The 16,219-nt window shown below is 42.2% G+C and overlaps 1 protein-coding gene across 4 annotated transcripts in view; it reads left to right on the forward strand.

Moving 5' to 3' along the window:
- The window catches only part of RBFOX1 (RNA binding protein, fox-1 homolog (C. elegans) 1), a 1,551,452-nt gene that overhangs the window by 413,614 nt on the left and 1,121,619 nt on the right, over positions 1–16,219 (forward strand). Inside the window, exon 1 of one of the 4 annotated variants that reach the window (XM_012647567.1) lies at positions 10,635–10,700. The exons of the other annotated variants lie outside the window; for them this stretch is intronic. Coding sequence (XP_012503021.1) covers positions 10,656–10,700 — 45 coding nt within the window. The 5' untranslated portion in view covers positions 10,635–10,655. Of the gene's footprint in view, positions 1–10,634; positions 10,701–16,219 lie in introns of those variants that run through there. 4 annotated transcript variants of the gene reach the window in all.

Here is a 16,219-nt window from a genome sequence, read left to right on the forward strand (position 1 = left end):
GCAGGCCCACCAGCTACCCTGCATGAAAGATCTCGAGCCCCAGGGAAGAGGTTTATTCATCTCAGCCTTGGGATATTTTGCTTTTCTTCAAGGCAGAGGGATCTGGGGACTCCTTTGCAGGCTGGCCATGTCCTGGTGCCATTCCGGCTATGTCTAGAGATTCTAGCAGGGATGGGGAGTGTGGTTGGGGCTTCACAGGAAGGCATCTGGCATCAGAAGCACACAGGAAAAGGGAAGGAAAACAGAACGAAGGAAGAAGGCTTTCAACGGCCAAGGCAACAGCTTTCCCCATCTCTGTCTTTCTCTGCAACCAAACAGACTCTTGTTCCTGCTTATCTCCCTGTCTCTCCACCCATCCCATCACCTCTCCTTCCTTCTCTATAGACTGTTTCTCTTCATTTGTCATCAGACACCACCAAGAAATCTATCTGATCTTCCAAGTCTTGCTCTTGAAGCTCACCTCCCAATTCCAAATTTGTCAGAGAGACTGATGTGATCAGAGAGGGGCATGTGTCTGACTCTGGACTGTGGATGGGGGACTGGTTGAGGCAGGATGTGAAGGTTACACTTTCTCTGCAAAAGCCTGCAGGGTTAGGGGATGTGGTCAGCATCTCTATGGTAGACTTGGCAGAGGTGTGGGCTGAATGCCCTCACATGTCCCTGGGGCACCAGCAGCCTTTCCATCTTCTAAAGCTTGAGTAAAGGATACCCCCAAGCATGAGAGAGGTGTACCCCCTTCCTGGGCTTGATCCAACCAAATCAAGTCATTGTTATTAGGAGTCTTGTTACATCCTCTTGTTTCCTTTGTGGGGTCAGGTACTGCTGACACCTGTGGGGTGCAGGGATTTGGGGACAACAGTGATTGGTAATCTCGTTTATGACTTTTTGTCCTCCAAACAGCTTGTCCAGTTTCCTATTTAGGAAACTCAAGGGAAAATTGTTCTGAGGATGGTAACATGATCATAAAGGAATATCTCCAAGCAAACTTCTTCCTCCTTTACAAGGTCTTTGCTGGTGTCACGTTCAGAAATACCAATGATAACGTCCGTATCTCTCCTTTGTGCCCCCAGTCTTCTGCCCCGGGGCTCCAGGACACCCCGCCATGGATGGAAATGAAATTTCCCTCCTGCCTCTTAGCTCTCACAGCTCTTAACTTGAATCTTATTTCTAGCCCTACCTACTTGTCTCCTTTGTTTTTTGGTGATAGTGAAGGTGCATCACCCTCCGAGGCTCCCTGTTGGCAGAGTACAAGTCTGCCTCATTTTTGTAGCTCTACAGTGCAAATCAGATGGCATGCACTCCATAAATCTTTGAATGAAACAAAAACAGGATACCAATCTGTGTAATGATAAATGCTAACAGCCCCAGAATCTCATCAAAGGCACTCATCTCCATGTACTCCCATCTCACCGCAAGACTTTCTTCCCAGACAACAGGTGCAAAAGTCTGTCCATGTCTTGCTTCTTGTCTGTCCCCTTCCCTAGAACATAAGCACCATGTGGACGATGGTTTCGCCTATCTTGTTGACCCAACATAATACAGAAAATAAATAATCATTGGGGAAATAAACAAAGACCAACCAAATAAAAATAAACAGAGGCTATTTACTCAGAGCTTGCTACAGCAAGGGAGTCAGCCGCCATCACGTGCCTGTTGGCAGAAACTCAAAGGCAGGCGGAGCAGTGGCAAGGCTTTCTAGTGGAAAAAAGGCATCAGGATCGCTTCCGATACACCCTGACACAAGGCTGTCAGCACAGGGGAGCTGCAGGTGGGCTAACTACAAGAGGGGCTTTCTGTGTGATTGGTTGGGTGTGCACACTGGGCTCTCTCTGGTTGATTCTAAGTTAGAAGTGAGGACAAAAATTAGGGGAGCTGCTGGTTATTAATCGAGTCCTGGTTGTTTGCTAGCCAACCATTATGGGGATTTTTGTTTGGCTTCCTGAACCAGTTACAAGAGGCAGTGGTCTGACTTCCTACGATCCTGACGTGTGGGTAGCAGGCTGGTTTCCTGGGCTGGTTACCGTAGGTAAGAAGTTGGTTTTCTGGGCTGGTTGCTGCAGATTGTGGGTCAGAGTTCTCTTTTTGTACATGGTCTGGCCAATATCCATTTGTGTATTCAGTCTCTCATTGATGTGCAGGAAGATAAGAAAGGGAGCAAAAGGAAGAACAAAAGGAAGGAAGGAAGAAAGAAAAAAGGTTGGATAATAATAGTATTATTATCCAGTGACTATTATCCGGATTCCATTTTGAGCACTTTATCCTATATTCATGTCAAGGAGCAACTCATCCCAGAGCTGACATGGCATCTGCTTTTAGGACCCTTTTATCAGATCCCATAGTCCAAACTAGAGCACAGGGAAGAAGAAAGAGATTCTTTCCCTGTCAATCGGCCAAACAAGAGCCAAAGGCTTTTGAGGAGGCACTTAAAGAATTTTCAATTTGCAATTGTGCAGAAGCTGTTGTTCAGGTAATTTAACATTGATTTTAGTTTAAAAGGCAATTAAGACAAAATGGGCAGCCACTAGCCTCTTATGTTAAATAAGCTTAGATTTAAATTGCTCCCTATTACCACCTTTGTTTTCTGCGTGTGAGCTCCTCTCTGCTAATTTAGCATGCCATGGTGTGCGTGGTGCGGTGGCCCAAGTGGGGTAGGTGGATGGAAGAGAGAACCTGGCCAGGGAGATGGTTATTAAAAGAGGAAATGGCCAAAAATTGTTCCCGGGGTGAGATGGGCTCTCTTTTATATTGCTTCTGGAAATAGGGATTTGTGTAATGTTCCAGGACTCTGGTTCCTTATATCTAAAAACCTAAAAATGGTACCCACTTTTTGACTCATCGGTTTCAGTTCTAGGTATTTATCCCTGAGATAATGAACACAGACAAGCAAGCTCATAACATTAGGGACAAGAATGTCTCTTGCAGCCAGGTGCGGTGGCTCATCCCTGTAATCCTAGCACTTTGGGAGGCTGAGGCAGGAGGCTCACTTGAGGTCGGGAGTTCAAGACCAGCTTGAGTGAGACCCTACAAAAAATAGAAAAATTAGCTGGGTGTGGTGGTGCACACCTGTAGTCCCAGCTATCTGGGAGGCTAAGGCAGGAGAATTGCTTGAGCCCAGAAGTTTGAGGTTGCTGTGAGCTACGATGATACAACTATACTCTAGCCAGGGTGACAAAGTGAGATTCTGTCTCGAAAAACAAAACAAAACAAAACAAACAAACAAAAAACAATATCCATTGCAGTGTTATTTAACGCATAGTACAAGGAAACAGTGTATCATTACAGTGGAATGCCAAGAATGATGTTATGATTTTTTTGTTGTTGTTACAGCAGAAAACGTTCATGATATATTGCGAAGTCAAAAAGATTTGTAAGGCAGTTTATATGGTAAAATGCCAATTGTGTGCTTATGTTTTTTTAAGTTATATATGCAATGAAAAATGTCTGAGTGGATGGATTTGCAACAAAATATTACATGCAGCTCTCTTTGGGTGGTAAAATAATGAGTGACTTTTTCCTGTGCTTAACCAAATTTTCTAAACGTGCCACAGTAAACATTCATTGGTTTTATAATTATAAAACACACGGAAAACAACGTTTGGTTGTGATGCTGAAGAGCCTTCCTCTCTGCCGTGTGTCTGATTCATGCCATCGCAAGGATGAGGCTGTGCGTACATGCTATATTATGAGGAGGTGGATTGCAGGTTCATTTGCAATAATTCTGTTTCTTGCATGAAAAAAGTCCGCTAAGCTTTACTAAGGAGGGTCATTCACCTGGTCCTAGCTTAAAGGTGGAAGGTGAATCATTCTGTAGAGAACACTTTTCAAATAGCTCAGGTGATTCATGCATTTGTCTATTAGGAAATGTGGTCATTTGCCAGCAACCACTGTAGAGCTAATGGGATTCATTTAGGAATATAACCACAACAAGTCTACCATAAATCGTATGTTCTCCCATCTCAATATGCTTCATTAAGCTCACCTTTCTTAATGCAACTGGATTATTAGGTATCAGGACAAAGAAAATCATTAGGTCCCACTGTTCCAACCCTGCAAAGTACCAGTGTGGTTGCTATGTAATTTTATTTTTTTCAGATGGAGCCTGCTTTGTGCTTTTCTATGGGAAAATATTTTCAAACTGGTAAGGAAGCGATATTACTGTATTGTGAGGCATATTTCAGTAGGTCATTACCATACCATCTAGCAGAAAGGATAATCTATGTCGCATTTTACTTCAAGGATAAGATTGATTTTTATAAAAATCTTTAGGGCATTGAGGCTTAACAGTTTGGTTTTTGTTTTGTTTTTTTTCCTTTTTTTTCCTCTGAAGAAGCAATTAGATATTGGAGTTTCTCAGAAATGTTAGGCGAGTGTAAACCAAACCTCGCTGTTTTTGTTTTTGAAGTTTTTATCATCCAACATGTCAAGAGAAAAGGCAGTTCCCAGGTGAGAAAAATGATATTGGCACAATGCCAGTCATCAGCGCTCACATGGCCAGGGGGTTCCGCCCTCTTATTATATTTCCATCTATTTGGAAAATTGAGAAATACAGGAAATAATAAAGAACAAAGTAATAAGCTCCTATATTTCCACTAAGACTACCCATTTTGAATGATATCTTTCAGGTATGTGTGTATATACATGTGCATAGAAATACACACACACACACACACACATACACACATACTTTTAAAAATGGTATATGTGGTATATACACACCATTTACACTTAAAACAGGTGTGCATATGTACAGATGCGCTTCGGAAATAGTGTGGGTCCAGTTCTGGATCACTACAATAAAGTGAGTATCACAATAAAGGGAGTCACAAATGTTTTGGTTTCCCAGTGCATAAAAAAAATTGTGTTTATAATATACTGTAGTCTATTAAGTGTGCAGTAGCATCGTGTCTAAAAAAATGATGTGCATACCTTAATTAAAAAATACTTTATTGCTAAAAAATGCTAACGAACATCTTAGCCTTCAGCGAGTCCTAATCTTTTTGCTGGTGGAGGGTCTTGTCTTGATGTGGGTGGCTGTTGACTGATAAGGGGTGGTCGCTGAAGGTTGGGTAGTTATGGAAATTTCTTAAAATAAGACAATGGTGGAGTGAGCTGCATAGATCGACTCTTCATTTCATGAAGGATTTCTCTGTGCCCTACAGAGAAATCTGTACCGTGCGGATAAATGTTTGATAGCATTTTATCCACAGTAGAACTCCTTTGAAAATTGGAGTCAATTCTCTCAAACTCTGCCGCTGCTTTATCAACTCAGTTTATGGAATATTTTAAATCCTTTGTTGTTATATCAACAGTGTTCACAGAATCTTCACCAGGAGTAGATTCCATTTTAAGAAATCACTTTCTTTGCTCCTCCAAAGACGCAACTCCTCATCTGTTTAAGTTTTATCGTGAGATTGCAGCAATTCAGTCCCATCTTCAGGCTCCACTTCTAATTCTAGTTCTCTCACTATTTCCACCCCATCTGCAATTACTTCCTCCACTGAAGTTTTGAACCTCTCAACGTCATCCATGAGGGTTGGAATTAACTTCTTCCAAGCTCTTGTTATGTTGATATTTTGACCTCTTCCCATGAATCATGAATATTCTTAATGGCGCCTAGAATAGAGGCTCCTTTCCAAAAGGTTTTTCAATTTACTTTACCCAGACGCATCAGAGAAATCGCTATCTATGGCAGCTATAGTTTTACAAAATACATTTCTCAAATATTAACACTTGAAAGTGAAAAGTAATCCTTGATCCATGGGCCGCAAAGTGGATGCTATGTTAGCAGGCATGAACACAACCTTCATCTTCCTGTTCGTCTCCATCAGAGCTCTTAGGTGATCAGGTGCATTGTCAATGAGCAGTAATATTTTGAAAGGAATTTTTCTTTTTTCTGAGCAGTAGGTCTCAACAGTGGTCTCAAAATATTCGGTGAACCATGCTGTGAATAGATTTGCTGTCACCCAGGCTTTGTTGTTCCATTTACAGAGCAGAGGCAGAGTAGACTTAGCATCATTCTTAAGCGATTTTCAGAATAGTAAATGAGCATTGGCTTTAACTTAACATCACCAGCTGCATTAGCCCCTAACAAGAGGGGCTTGTCCATTGAGGCATGGACTTCTCTAGCCATGAAAGTCAGAGATGGCATCTTTTTCCAACAGAAGGCTGTTGAGTCTACATTGAAAATCTGTTGTTTAGTGTGGCCACTTTGAGCAATGATCTTAGCTGTATCTTCTGGATAACTTGCTGCAGCTTCTACATCAGCACTTGCTCTTCCCCTTGCACTTTGATGTTACAGAGATGGCTTCTTCCCTTAAACCCCAGGAACCAACCTCTGCTAGCTTCAGACTTTTCTTGTGCAGCTTCCTCACCTCTCTCAGCCTTCCTAGAATTAAAAAGAGTTAGGGCCTTGCTTTAATTAGGCTTTGGCTTACGAGAATGTTGTGGCTGGTTGGATCTTGTATTCATACCACTCAAACTGTCCCCATATCAGCGACAAGGCTGTTTCACTTCCCCGTCATTGGTGTGTTCACTGGAGTAGCACTTCTAGTTTCCTTCAAGAACTTTTCCTTTACATTCACAACTTGGCCAACTCTTTGACACAAGAGGCCCCGTTTTGGCCTATCTCAGCTTTTGACATGCCTTCTTCTCTAAGCTTAATCAGTTCTAGCTTTTGATTTACAGTGAGACAGAGACCTGCAGCTCTCCCTTTTACTCGAACACTTTAGAAGCCTTTGGGAGTTAATTGGCCTAATTTCTCTATTGTATCTCAGAGAATAAGGAGGCCCCAAGGAGAGGGAGAGAGATGGGGGAATGGCCAGCCGGTGGAGCCGGCAGAACACAAACAACATTTACCTCATTTATCTATTAAGTTAGTCGTCTTCTATGGACATGGTTCATGGAGGCCCAAAACTGTTACCAATAGTAACATCAAAGATTAGGGATCGCAGAACACCATAAAAGATATAAAATAATGAAAAAGTTTATGATATTGTGAGAATTACCAAAATGTGACATAGAGGCACAATGTGGGCACCTGCTGTTGGAAAACCTTGCTGGAGGCAGGGTTGCCACAAACCCTCCATTGGTAAAAAAGCACAATCTCTGCAAAGTGCAATAAATAAAGCACAGTGTGTGTGTGTGTTTGTGTGTATAACTTTAAAGGTGTCATACACAAACTTTCTAAAAAGGTGTGCATGTGTTTGTGAGTGTATACATTTATATACATACACACTTTTCACTTAAAACGAATTATGTATACATTATATATGTACACATATCACCTTTTTAAAAAGTATAAAACCAAAAGACAAGTGTTCTCTTGAAGAAGTGGATGCTCCATCTACACTATCAAAACTAGTCTCCTTCCTCCTGCTCTAGAGATAACACTATTATGAATTTGAGGCCCATTCTTCTAGACCAGGGACCAGTGAACTTTTTCCCTAATGGGCCAGATCGTAAACATTTGAGGCTTCCTGGGCCAGTTATCCTTTCACAGCTATTCAACTCTGCAATTGTTAAGCAAAAGCAGTTACAGGCGACGTGCAAACCAATGGGCATAGATGTGTTTCCATAAAACCGCATTCATGGACACTGAAATTTGAATTTCCTACATTTTTCACACATCACAAAAATAGTATTCTTTCGATTTTTTTAACCATTTAAGACATGAAAAGCATTTTTAGCTAGCAGACCATATGAAAACAGAAGTAGCTAAATTTGGGCCTAAGGCTCTAGTTGGCCATCCCCGGTTTTGGACTGTTTTCTGTACATTCACAAATAGTTATATATCTGCAAAAAATCCATGATATTTGATTGATGAATTTCCTTTCATAAATGGTATCATAGTGTATGAGTCATTTGAAACTTGTGTTTTCATCTCAGCAATTTTTAAACTGAGAAATATATGTATATATAGTTGTACTAAGTAATGTGTATCTTTATTTCTACACATTCATACGCAAATCTGTGTGGTTATGGATGTATTTACATGAGGCTTTCATTGATTCTTTTCACTGCTATATAGTACTCCATTATAGGATACACCATATTTTTTATGCCATATGGATATTTAGTTTGTTTGCCTTTTTTCTCCCTTAATATTACACGAGCAGTGGCAATTTTGTCTATGAATATGTCTTGTGCATGTGCTTTCTGGGGCAGACATTAGACGTTGACCTGTGCAGTTACAAGGTGTGCACATTTTCCTTTTTAAATAAGCTACTGGTAAATCAGCTTCCAGAGTGACAGTACCAATTTAGAGTGCCCGCGGGAGACTCTCCTGTCACTCTTGGTTGTGGGGACTTCGTCCATTGCTGTTTTCCTTATGAGGTGGGAGCAAGGAAACGGCCTCTGTGTCATCTGGTCTTGTCGCTACAGATGCTAGTGTGGACCTTCATGTCCCTTTGGGTGAGTGCAGACACTGCTTTAACTCTTCGCTGTGTCACTTACACAGGAGAATAGCAATTTATATCAATAACCAGGTCTGGCAACATCTGCCAAGGTTGTCACACTCTGTGATTAAATAGCCATATGTGCTGGAGAACGTGGGGACAGTGGGGTTGTAATTAGGGTTTGCTGTCTCTCCGCTGGCCACCCCCACCACGCTTCACTTCGGATAACCTTGCTTTTGTGAACTGATTTGTGAATCAAATTATTTCACTGAGAATGCCAGTTTGTGCTGTGATAATAACAATGGTTTGTATTTGTGAATCTCTGTAATTACACAGGGTTCTGGTTAAGCAAAAGTTTAAACATCTTTTTGCCATTTTACCTGATGCTGTTGAAAAACATGTCCAGGGGATGATGTAAGGGAGTTAACTTTTAAAATCATCAGGGAGTATAGTATATTCTGCACCGTGTCATCAATGGGAAATAAACTTTTACCTAATGTTATCTTAGCACCCTTTAAATGCCACTGCCCCCAGGAAAGGCAGACAGAGAGAACACACATAAACTTTTCTTACCCCCACAAGGAGAAAGTTAAACACTGTATTAATGCCATATTAAAAACACACTTAATGCACAGAAGAAGAAAAAAACCACAACTCTCCTTGTTTTGTTACTGGTGTGACAGAGATGGATGATCATTATGTAAGGACTTGGCATGTTCCAAAAAAACTGGAAATATTGCCTCTGGGTATGGAGCTGTAATAAATTGGAAAATAAATATTTGAAAGATTTATTAGCATTTTAAAATTTGCTTACCAATATATAAAATCCTAATCAGTTGTGCACAGACCTTTAACTGAAATAAAGTCCCCAAGAAGATGTCACAGAAAGCCAATGAATATTTCACTCACTGTTAATCAAATATAGGATGGATATATGTACATGAAACTTTCTTCCACTGATAGGTCTTTCCTGGTCAACTAACAAGTGCTTGAAGAAGCAAGGCCATCTTAATGCATAGAGCTTGCAGTTATCACTGTGAAATAAAAAGAAAAAAAAAATAACAACTGGTTTTTCTAATCCAAAAGACTCACTCCCGGCTAGCCAATAGTTTGGTCTCTCCCAAAACCAATACTAAAGCTGGGGATAGCTAGCACCTGGTGTAACTCAGGCCTATTTACCAAAAAAAAAAAAAAAAAAAAGAAAAGAAAAAACAGGAAAAACAGAAAGAAAACAAAATAGATCCATGAAGACTTTTTTTGGGGGGAGGGGTAAGAAATTTACCTCGATGCCATTATTATTCAACGTAAACACATTTAAAAGGTGATCTCTAAAGTTCAACAGCAGACAACAGAGGTTTTCCTCCTAAAGGCAGGCTAGATGGAGTGTTCTCAATTTAGTACATAATTGGAAGAAGATTTGAGATCCCTGAGCCTCCACTCCTAAATGAAGTACAACTGCTTCTTGGAGGTGGGTGGAGGTAGCAGTGAAGGAAGCACATCAGCTGTTTGGGGTGGGGGCGTGGGGTCTTGCATCTTTCGCTGGTATTTCCAGGTGAAGTAGCACGTTGGAAGTCATAAATACCGTCCCGTGGACGTTTTGAATAATGCAGGAGTAGCGTAAGTAATTGGAAGTGCTTATATCCCGCCTTTAGACGTTTGATTGCTTGTGAGTTAAAATTGGTTGTCAAGTGCGGACTCAGGGGACCATGCAAGGTGCCCTATTCTGTCATGTGGTACATATTTAATGCCTGAAAGAACAAGGGAAGGGACACGTGCGGGAGAGAGAGGGAGGGCGAGCGGGAGATATTGCTGCCAGCTGGGTGCTTTGCAAGAGCTTCCGAAGCGTGGGGGCGGGACCCACGCAGCCTCGGCACCCACCGCCTTCCCCGAGCTGCAAGACTTTGCAAACACGTTGGGCGGCTCATTTGGCGAGCGTTTTGGCGCGGACCCAGACCGAGGTTGCCCGGGGAAGCTGGACCCGTGGACTCGGGCGCGGTGCCGAGGTGGCCTCCCTTTGTGTGCGCCCAGGGTGTTGATTGCCTCCTCGCGCGGGCCGCTCGCTCTCGCGCCCGCGCGCCTGGGGCGTTCTGCACCTGCTGGCGGCCGTGCCAAGCAGCCTGGGCAAGCGAAGGCGCCGCGCGCACGACAGATGACTTGGAGTCATTTACATTGCTAGCACGTGGGTGCCGTTTGCTGTTGCCTCGGACTTCTCCCGTGTTGTGTTCTCCCGGTGAGGAAACAGGCGGCACTTTGCAGCCGACGATGAAATCCTGGCAGCTAATTGCAGTCGTGGGAGATGCCCTTCAGGTAAGGCGAGCGAGCGAGGAAGGCTCTAAAACACTGTCAGGGAAGGAGGGGGAGAGGGAGGGCGGGAGAGGGAGAGGAGGCAGCTTGTGCAGAAGCTTCCCAAAGCCCACTGACTCTGCGGGAGGGGGTTGCAGAGGGACGGGGGCGGGCGACAGGGGGAGGAGTGTGCAAATTGACATTTTTGGCTGCCTGTGGCAGAGGAGGCGCCGTCAGCCGCTGTCCAACGTTAGCGCAGGGACGGTGGCGGCGTGTGCGCCTCCGCGGCTGCTGATTAGAACAGGGGACTTGGCCGCCGCTGCAACCGCGAGACCCACAGCCGCGATGGAGGGATGAGGCTGCGTTTGCAGCGGGTGCGCGGGACACGGTATGTACGCCCGGCTCGGGGGACCTCGCAGGCTGTGCCGGGGCTCGCCCAGCGCGCCCCGAGGGGGCCCGGACGCCTGCAGCGGGCGAGGGAGCCTTTTAGAGGGACCGGGGAGCCCGGAGATGCATCGATTTTTCTTTCCCGACTGGAAGTTCGTGGGCAACTTCGTCGGCAATGCTCATTGGCTCCGTTTAACTTTATTCCCGGAGATGAATAAGCGTTTATTAAGAACCGATGTGCAAGTCCCGATAGGCTAGCGATGGCTTTGCGAGAGAGATGCGCGGCTCTTTAAATGAGAGGTTTGGGGAACGCATGGCCAGATGGGTCGTGCATGTGGAAAGTTGGCACGCTCACGTTGCAGCGGGGCGTGTGTGCGCGCGCGTGTGCATGTGCGGTGCACGTCTGTGTAAACATGTCTCCCGTGCCAGCGGTGCTGGGGTACTCGCTCCCGATTCCCAGGGAAGAGAGATTCGATTGACACTATCGAATATGCTCTGCCTGGAGAAACCAGCCCTGTACCATTTTAGTAAATGGAATGAGAGTTGTTGTTCTGCAGAGATCAAAGGAGGGGGGACGTGTTTTGCCTTCTAGAAGTGATGGCATCAACTGCCAGGCATCTTTAAAAATACCCAAAGTGTTGAACACGACATTTTGTCGGACTAGAAAGGATCATCTGGGAGTCTCAGTCTCAGCCTATCCCTCTAGCCTGTTCTCAGACTACAGTGAAATTGGGGGGTTTATTTATTTCTTTGGACAAAAGAGCTGCTTTCTCCCCCTTCCTACTGAAGAGGGAGCCAAGGGGGAATTCTGAATCCAAAAGTTTTGTTGGCGCTATCATCTCAGTGACATTTTATTAAATTATTGGCTGCATGAGTCACTCTCCCTGCATCTTTGGGCATCTCATCGTTTACTCATTGTTGACATGATTTTAATTTCGGCCACAGAAAACGAACGCGCTTTATAATCGAAGCAGTAAAGAAATGATGGTGTAATCGTCTCTTGATTTGGGTAGCCGGGTAGCACATTCTTTAACTTAAGACCATAAAAATCTTTCTCACACGTGTTCCCTATTTTTGATCAAAATGTGTGCTCAGAAAATCCGAACGTTGTGAGTAAAAATGTGTGTGTGTGTGGGACGGAGTGACTTGCGTTTGTGGTTCGCTGCGATCCAGTTTGAAGAGGGTGGTTCTTCCAGGACGTAAACTCAAGTCAGCGACAGCTCCTTCCCACTCAGGTTCACAGGCATGCAGGCAGCGCTCAGGATTTTCGGAGAAGAAGCAAGGTTTTCCAACTCTTATCTGCGCACAGACTCCGCACACACGCCCACGGCTCGCCCGTGTTAGAATACTCAGATTAGGAAGCTGGGATTCTTCTCTGAAGAGATGGAGGGGTGATTGGAGGGGTTCCTGCCTCCCTCTCTCACCCTCTCTCTCTTTTTCTCTCTCTTTCCCTCCCTCTCTCCTCTCCTTTTTATCCATCTGTGTTTCTTTCCCTCTGTCTTTATCGTTGTACCTGGAGCACAGACATCTTTTCGGATATCTTCCGCTACATTTTTTTTTAAACAAATATTTTGCATCCTGAAGGATAATCAGAACCTGTTTTTTTTTTTGGGGGGGGAGTTCTCTGCTCATGCACAAGAATTATTTAGTATCGAGCAATTCCACTGTACACTGGTTTTATAAAAAGTGAATATTCAAACTTGTCATTTCATTTTAACCAAGCAACTCTTGAAAAAGGCGTTTACTACATGGAAAGAGATGTATCTTTTTTTCTGTTATCACCAAACGAGGGGTTGTACAAAAGTGCTCTTTGTCTCTTATCACTTTCTTGGGCTAGGCATATTTTCACATTTGTCTATTGAGACTTTACTCCTCAAACTTCTATTTTCCCTATTACTTGTCTTCATTTTAGAGTCTGGATTCATTTCGATCTGTATTTACTCGGACTTGGTAGAAATAACTGTCCGTGCTGACTTGTGGGCCGGCTTATTGAAGTACAACAAAAATAGTTTTTTTTTCCTATTTGATTGTGTTTCTTTTTGCTCTTAAAAAGGACCTGCTGATCACTTTCCTTTTTTTTTTTTTACCATCTCTCCGAGGAGTACGTACGATATAAAAGTTGAAGGAGAGCTCAGTAAAGGGCTTTTGGCAACAATTCCCTTCTTCTAAATTATAGTTGCAAAAGTTTGAAAATATATTATGTTTTATGATAATATGACATATTGCCATATTTTGAGAATCAGTACATATTCCTTATTGTCTTTGAGTATAGAGAACCTGGTTGGATGGGTCAATCTCGAGCTAATTAAATATCACTACATCCAGTGAAAGGTAAATTTGGTCTTGTTTTTTTATCTTAGGTTACAATTTTTATATTATGTTTTGAGCAAAGTAGACAAATGGAAAGTAGGTAAAAGAAGAAAATATGTGAAATATATTGTTTAATTTTTAGCTTTTATTTTTAAATTTCACATGTGTTAGTCTCGAAGTTATCACAGAGGGAGTTGAAGTAAGTTCCTTGAAAGTAATTCTAATGGAATTAAAATGAAACTGTTTTCTATGAGTTTTTAATCTCCATCTTATGTTGATTTTATGACAAACATAAATGGGGGAGGAGAAGAGACCCTTGAAGTTTTTTGTTTGTTTTTTTTTTACATTTTAGGCTTTATTTTACTATAGATCCCCAAACTTCAGAGTGTGATAGTACATTGAATCTTTGTATTTCTGGGTGTACACTTTTGTTCTTTTTTCTTTAATTTCAGAATATTATGGGGGGATGTTTTGATTACATGGATTGTTTTTGTACTGCTCGAGACAAAGTTACAAGGGTGCCCATCACCCAGATGGCGTACATCGTACCAGTTAGGTATGGTTTCACCCATCCCCTCATTCTTTTGTTTGTTTTCTTTCATTTTCATGTAGGGTTGAGCAGTTGTGTATCTTATGAGCAATAGTAAACAGGAACAAATAAGAGAATGAAGAATTTTATAATCGTGCATTTGATTTATTTGGATTAAATCATATATATTCAGGATGGCAGTCCTGAGGATTTGGTATTCGTGCTATACCCCCTACACTTGCACAGCACTAAGAGAAAGAAATAAATCTTTAAAAGTCAGCTTTTAAGACTCAGTGCTTGGCTTGGAAACCATTGTATATTAAATTATTCAGTAACTATAATGCCCCAAACACTTTTCAGGGTTTTTTTATTAATATAAATAAAGTTTATATGAAAAGTTGTGGGATTTCTGCGTGTGCATGTTTGCCCAAAAGGCTGAAACAGCTTATGTCAGCTAGAGCAACTCGTTTTTGATTCAGCAAAACTAGGTTATGAATTCAAGCAATTAAAAATGACAAAAAGCCCAATTTCACTGCCTAAATTAATATGCTTCCAATTTTTCCTGCTCCATAAAAATTTCAAAGTGTTCTTTCTGGTTAGGTACTTGCATAATCTATAGAGTTTTGGAGGGTCTCCGTTTCACATTTGCTTATGATGTCTGAATACTTTGATGTTGCTAATGTAAATAGGATCAATGGCACGTTTTTAATGCAATTTTGTATTTGCCAGTTCTCATGAAATTATTTTGGTTGGGTTTAAAGCAAAAGGAATAAGAGAAATGGTTAGTTTCCTAGCATTTATTGATGGTGAATGATCTTTCAGCTAGTTCCAATATCACAAAGGCCAGGGAAGACTTTTCAAGAGATGATATAATTATGGTAGAAATAGAGTATCCAGCTTCCAAAGATGGCAGTGATATATATATTTTTTCTTATGCAGTGGTGGGCATATTCATTACTTTTTCTCTATTTCTAAAAAAGTAAATTCTGGAATTCTGGATTCATGCTTATCTAATTAGCCGAAGCTCACTGTTCTTTAAAATGGTCCTTTTTTTCCCTACACAGTAATTAGCAGTCCCAGCCAGTCACATTGAATTATCTACAGTTTTTGGTTCGCTGGTGAAATTTTCTAACCTGGTTTGAATTACCTTGATGACACAAAGAGTGTACACAAACACACACAGGCAATCAAGAAGCCTGTCTTCTTTCACCGTTTACCCCACGCTTCCAATTGAACGCAGAAAAACAGCAACAGCCTAACAAGCCAAGGTGCTCTATTTGCCCAGTATTTGCTTTGCAAACAGGACCTCTTGATGACTGTATATTAGGAAGGCCTCTGCTTGCCCTTGCTTTTTCTTTATAATTCTGCATCTGTGTTTGCTACATTACTATTGATGTATTTCTTTGTTGTTTAATTGAAACCTCTACTTAGGAGGAAATCAGTTGCTTGTCTGCTAAGGAGATGGGACTAACAGTTTTATCTATTGTAGTTAGTTGGATGTATAGAGGCCTTCCATTTTTATTATAATGATGAGGCTGAGGCTGTGATAACATATCGACAATTACGGTAATAACAGTACAATGCCGTTTTCTTCCCGGGCACTTACTGATTACCTCTGGGTGTCAGGCTTTGGGCTGGGAGCTTTAACGTGTTTTCTCTGGTCCTTACCGTAACTCTGCAAGGGGGGTATTGCTAAGCCTAATTTAGAGCTGGGAAAGCCATCTTCCAGCCTTTTCTGTAATTAGAAAAGGTGATTAGAGTCCAGGATTTTCTGATTTCAGCATACCAAGGTGCCTTGAAATTTATTAATACGAATTTAGAAAGTTACACAAAATGGGTACTTAACAGATACCCTAGGCCGTGGTTCTCAACCAGGCACGGTTTTCTCCCCCAACCCGTAACTACATGTGGCAACATCTTGGGGACATTTTTGGTTTTCGTCATTGGGCAGGGGTTGTTACTGGCGTCGAGGGGGTAGAAACCAGGGATGCTGCTAAACCTTCTATGATATGCAGGATGGGTCCCGCTCCACAAACATCAAGGAATCATCTGGCCCGCAATGCCAACAGCACCAAGGTTGAGCGATCATACTCTACTCAATATCAGTGATAGTGTGACTGATATATACACAGCCTGATTTTTCAAGTCAGTAGATAAGGGGCATGAATTTCAGTTATTAAACTTTCAAAATCTCTGATTGGAGACTGTGAACAGGACCATGATGGAAAATCAGAAGGTCCATATTTCCTTACAATCTGGGATTAAAATTGTTACAGCTGCTCACTTTGAAGGTCTTTCCCTATCAATATGACATGGG

This window comes from Propithecus coquereli, unplaced genomic scaffold (genome assembly GCF_000956105.1).
Source record: "Propithecus coquereli isolate 6110/MARCELLA unplaced genomic scaffold, Pcoq_1.0 Scaffold27, whole genome shotgun sequence".
Classification (NCBI taxonomy): Eukaryota; Metazoa; Chordata; class Mammalia; order Primates; family Indriidae; genus Propithecus; species Propithecus coquereli.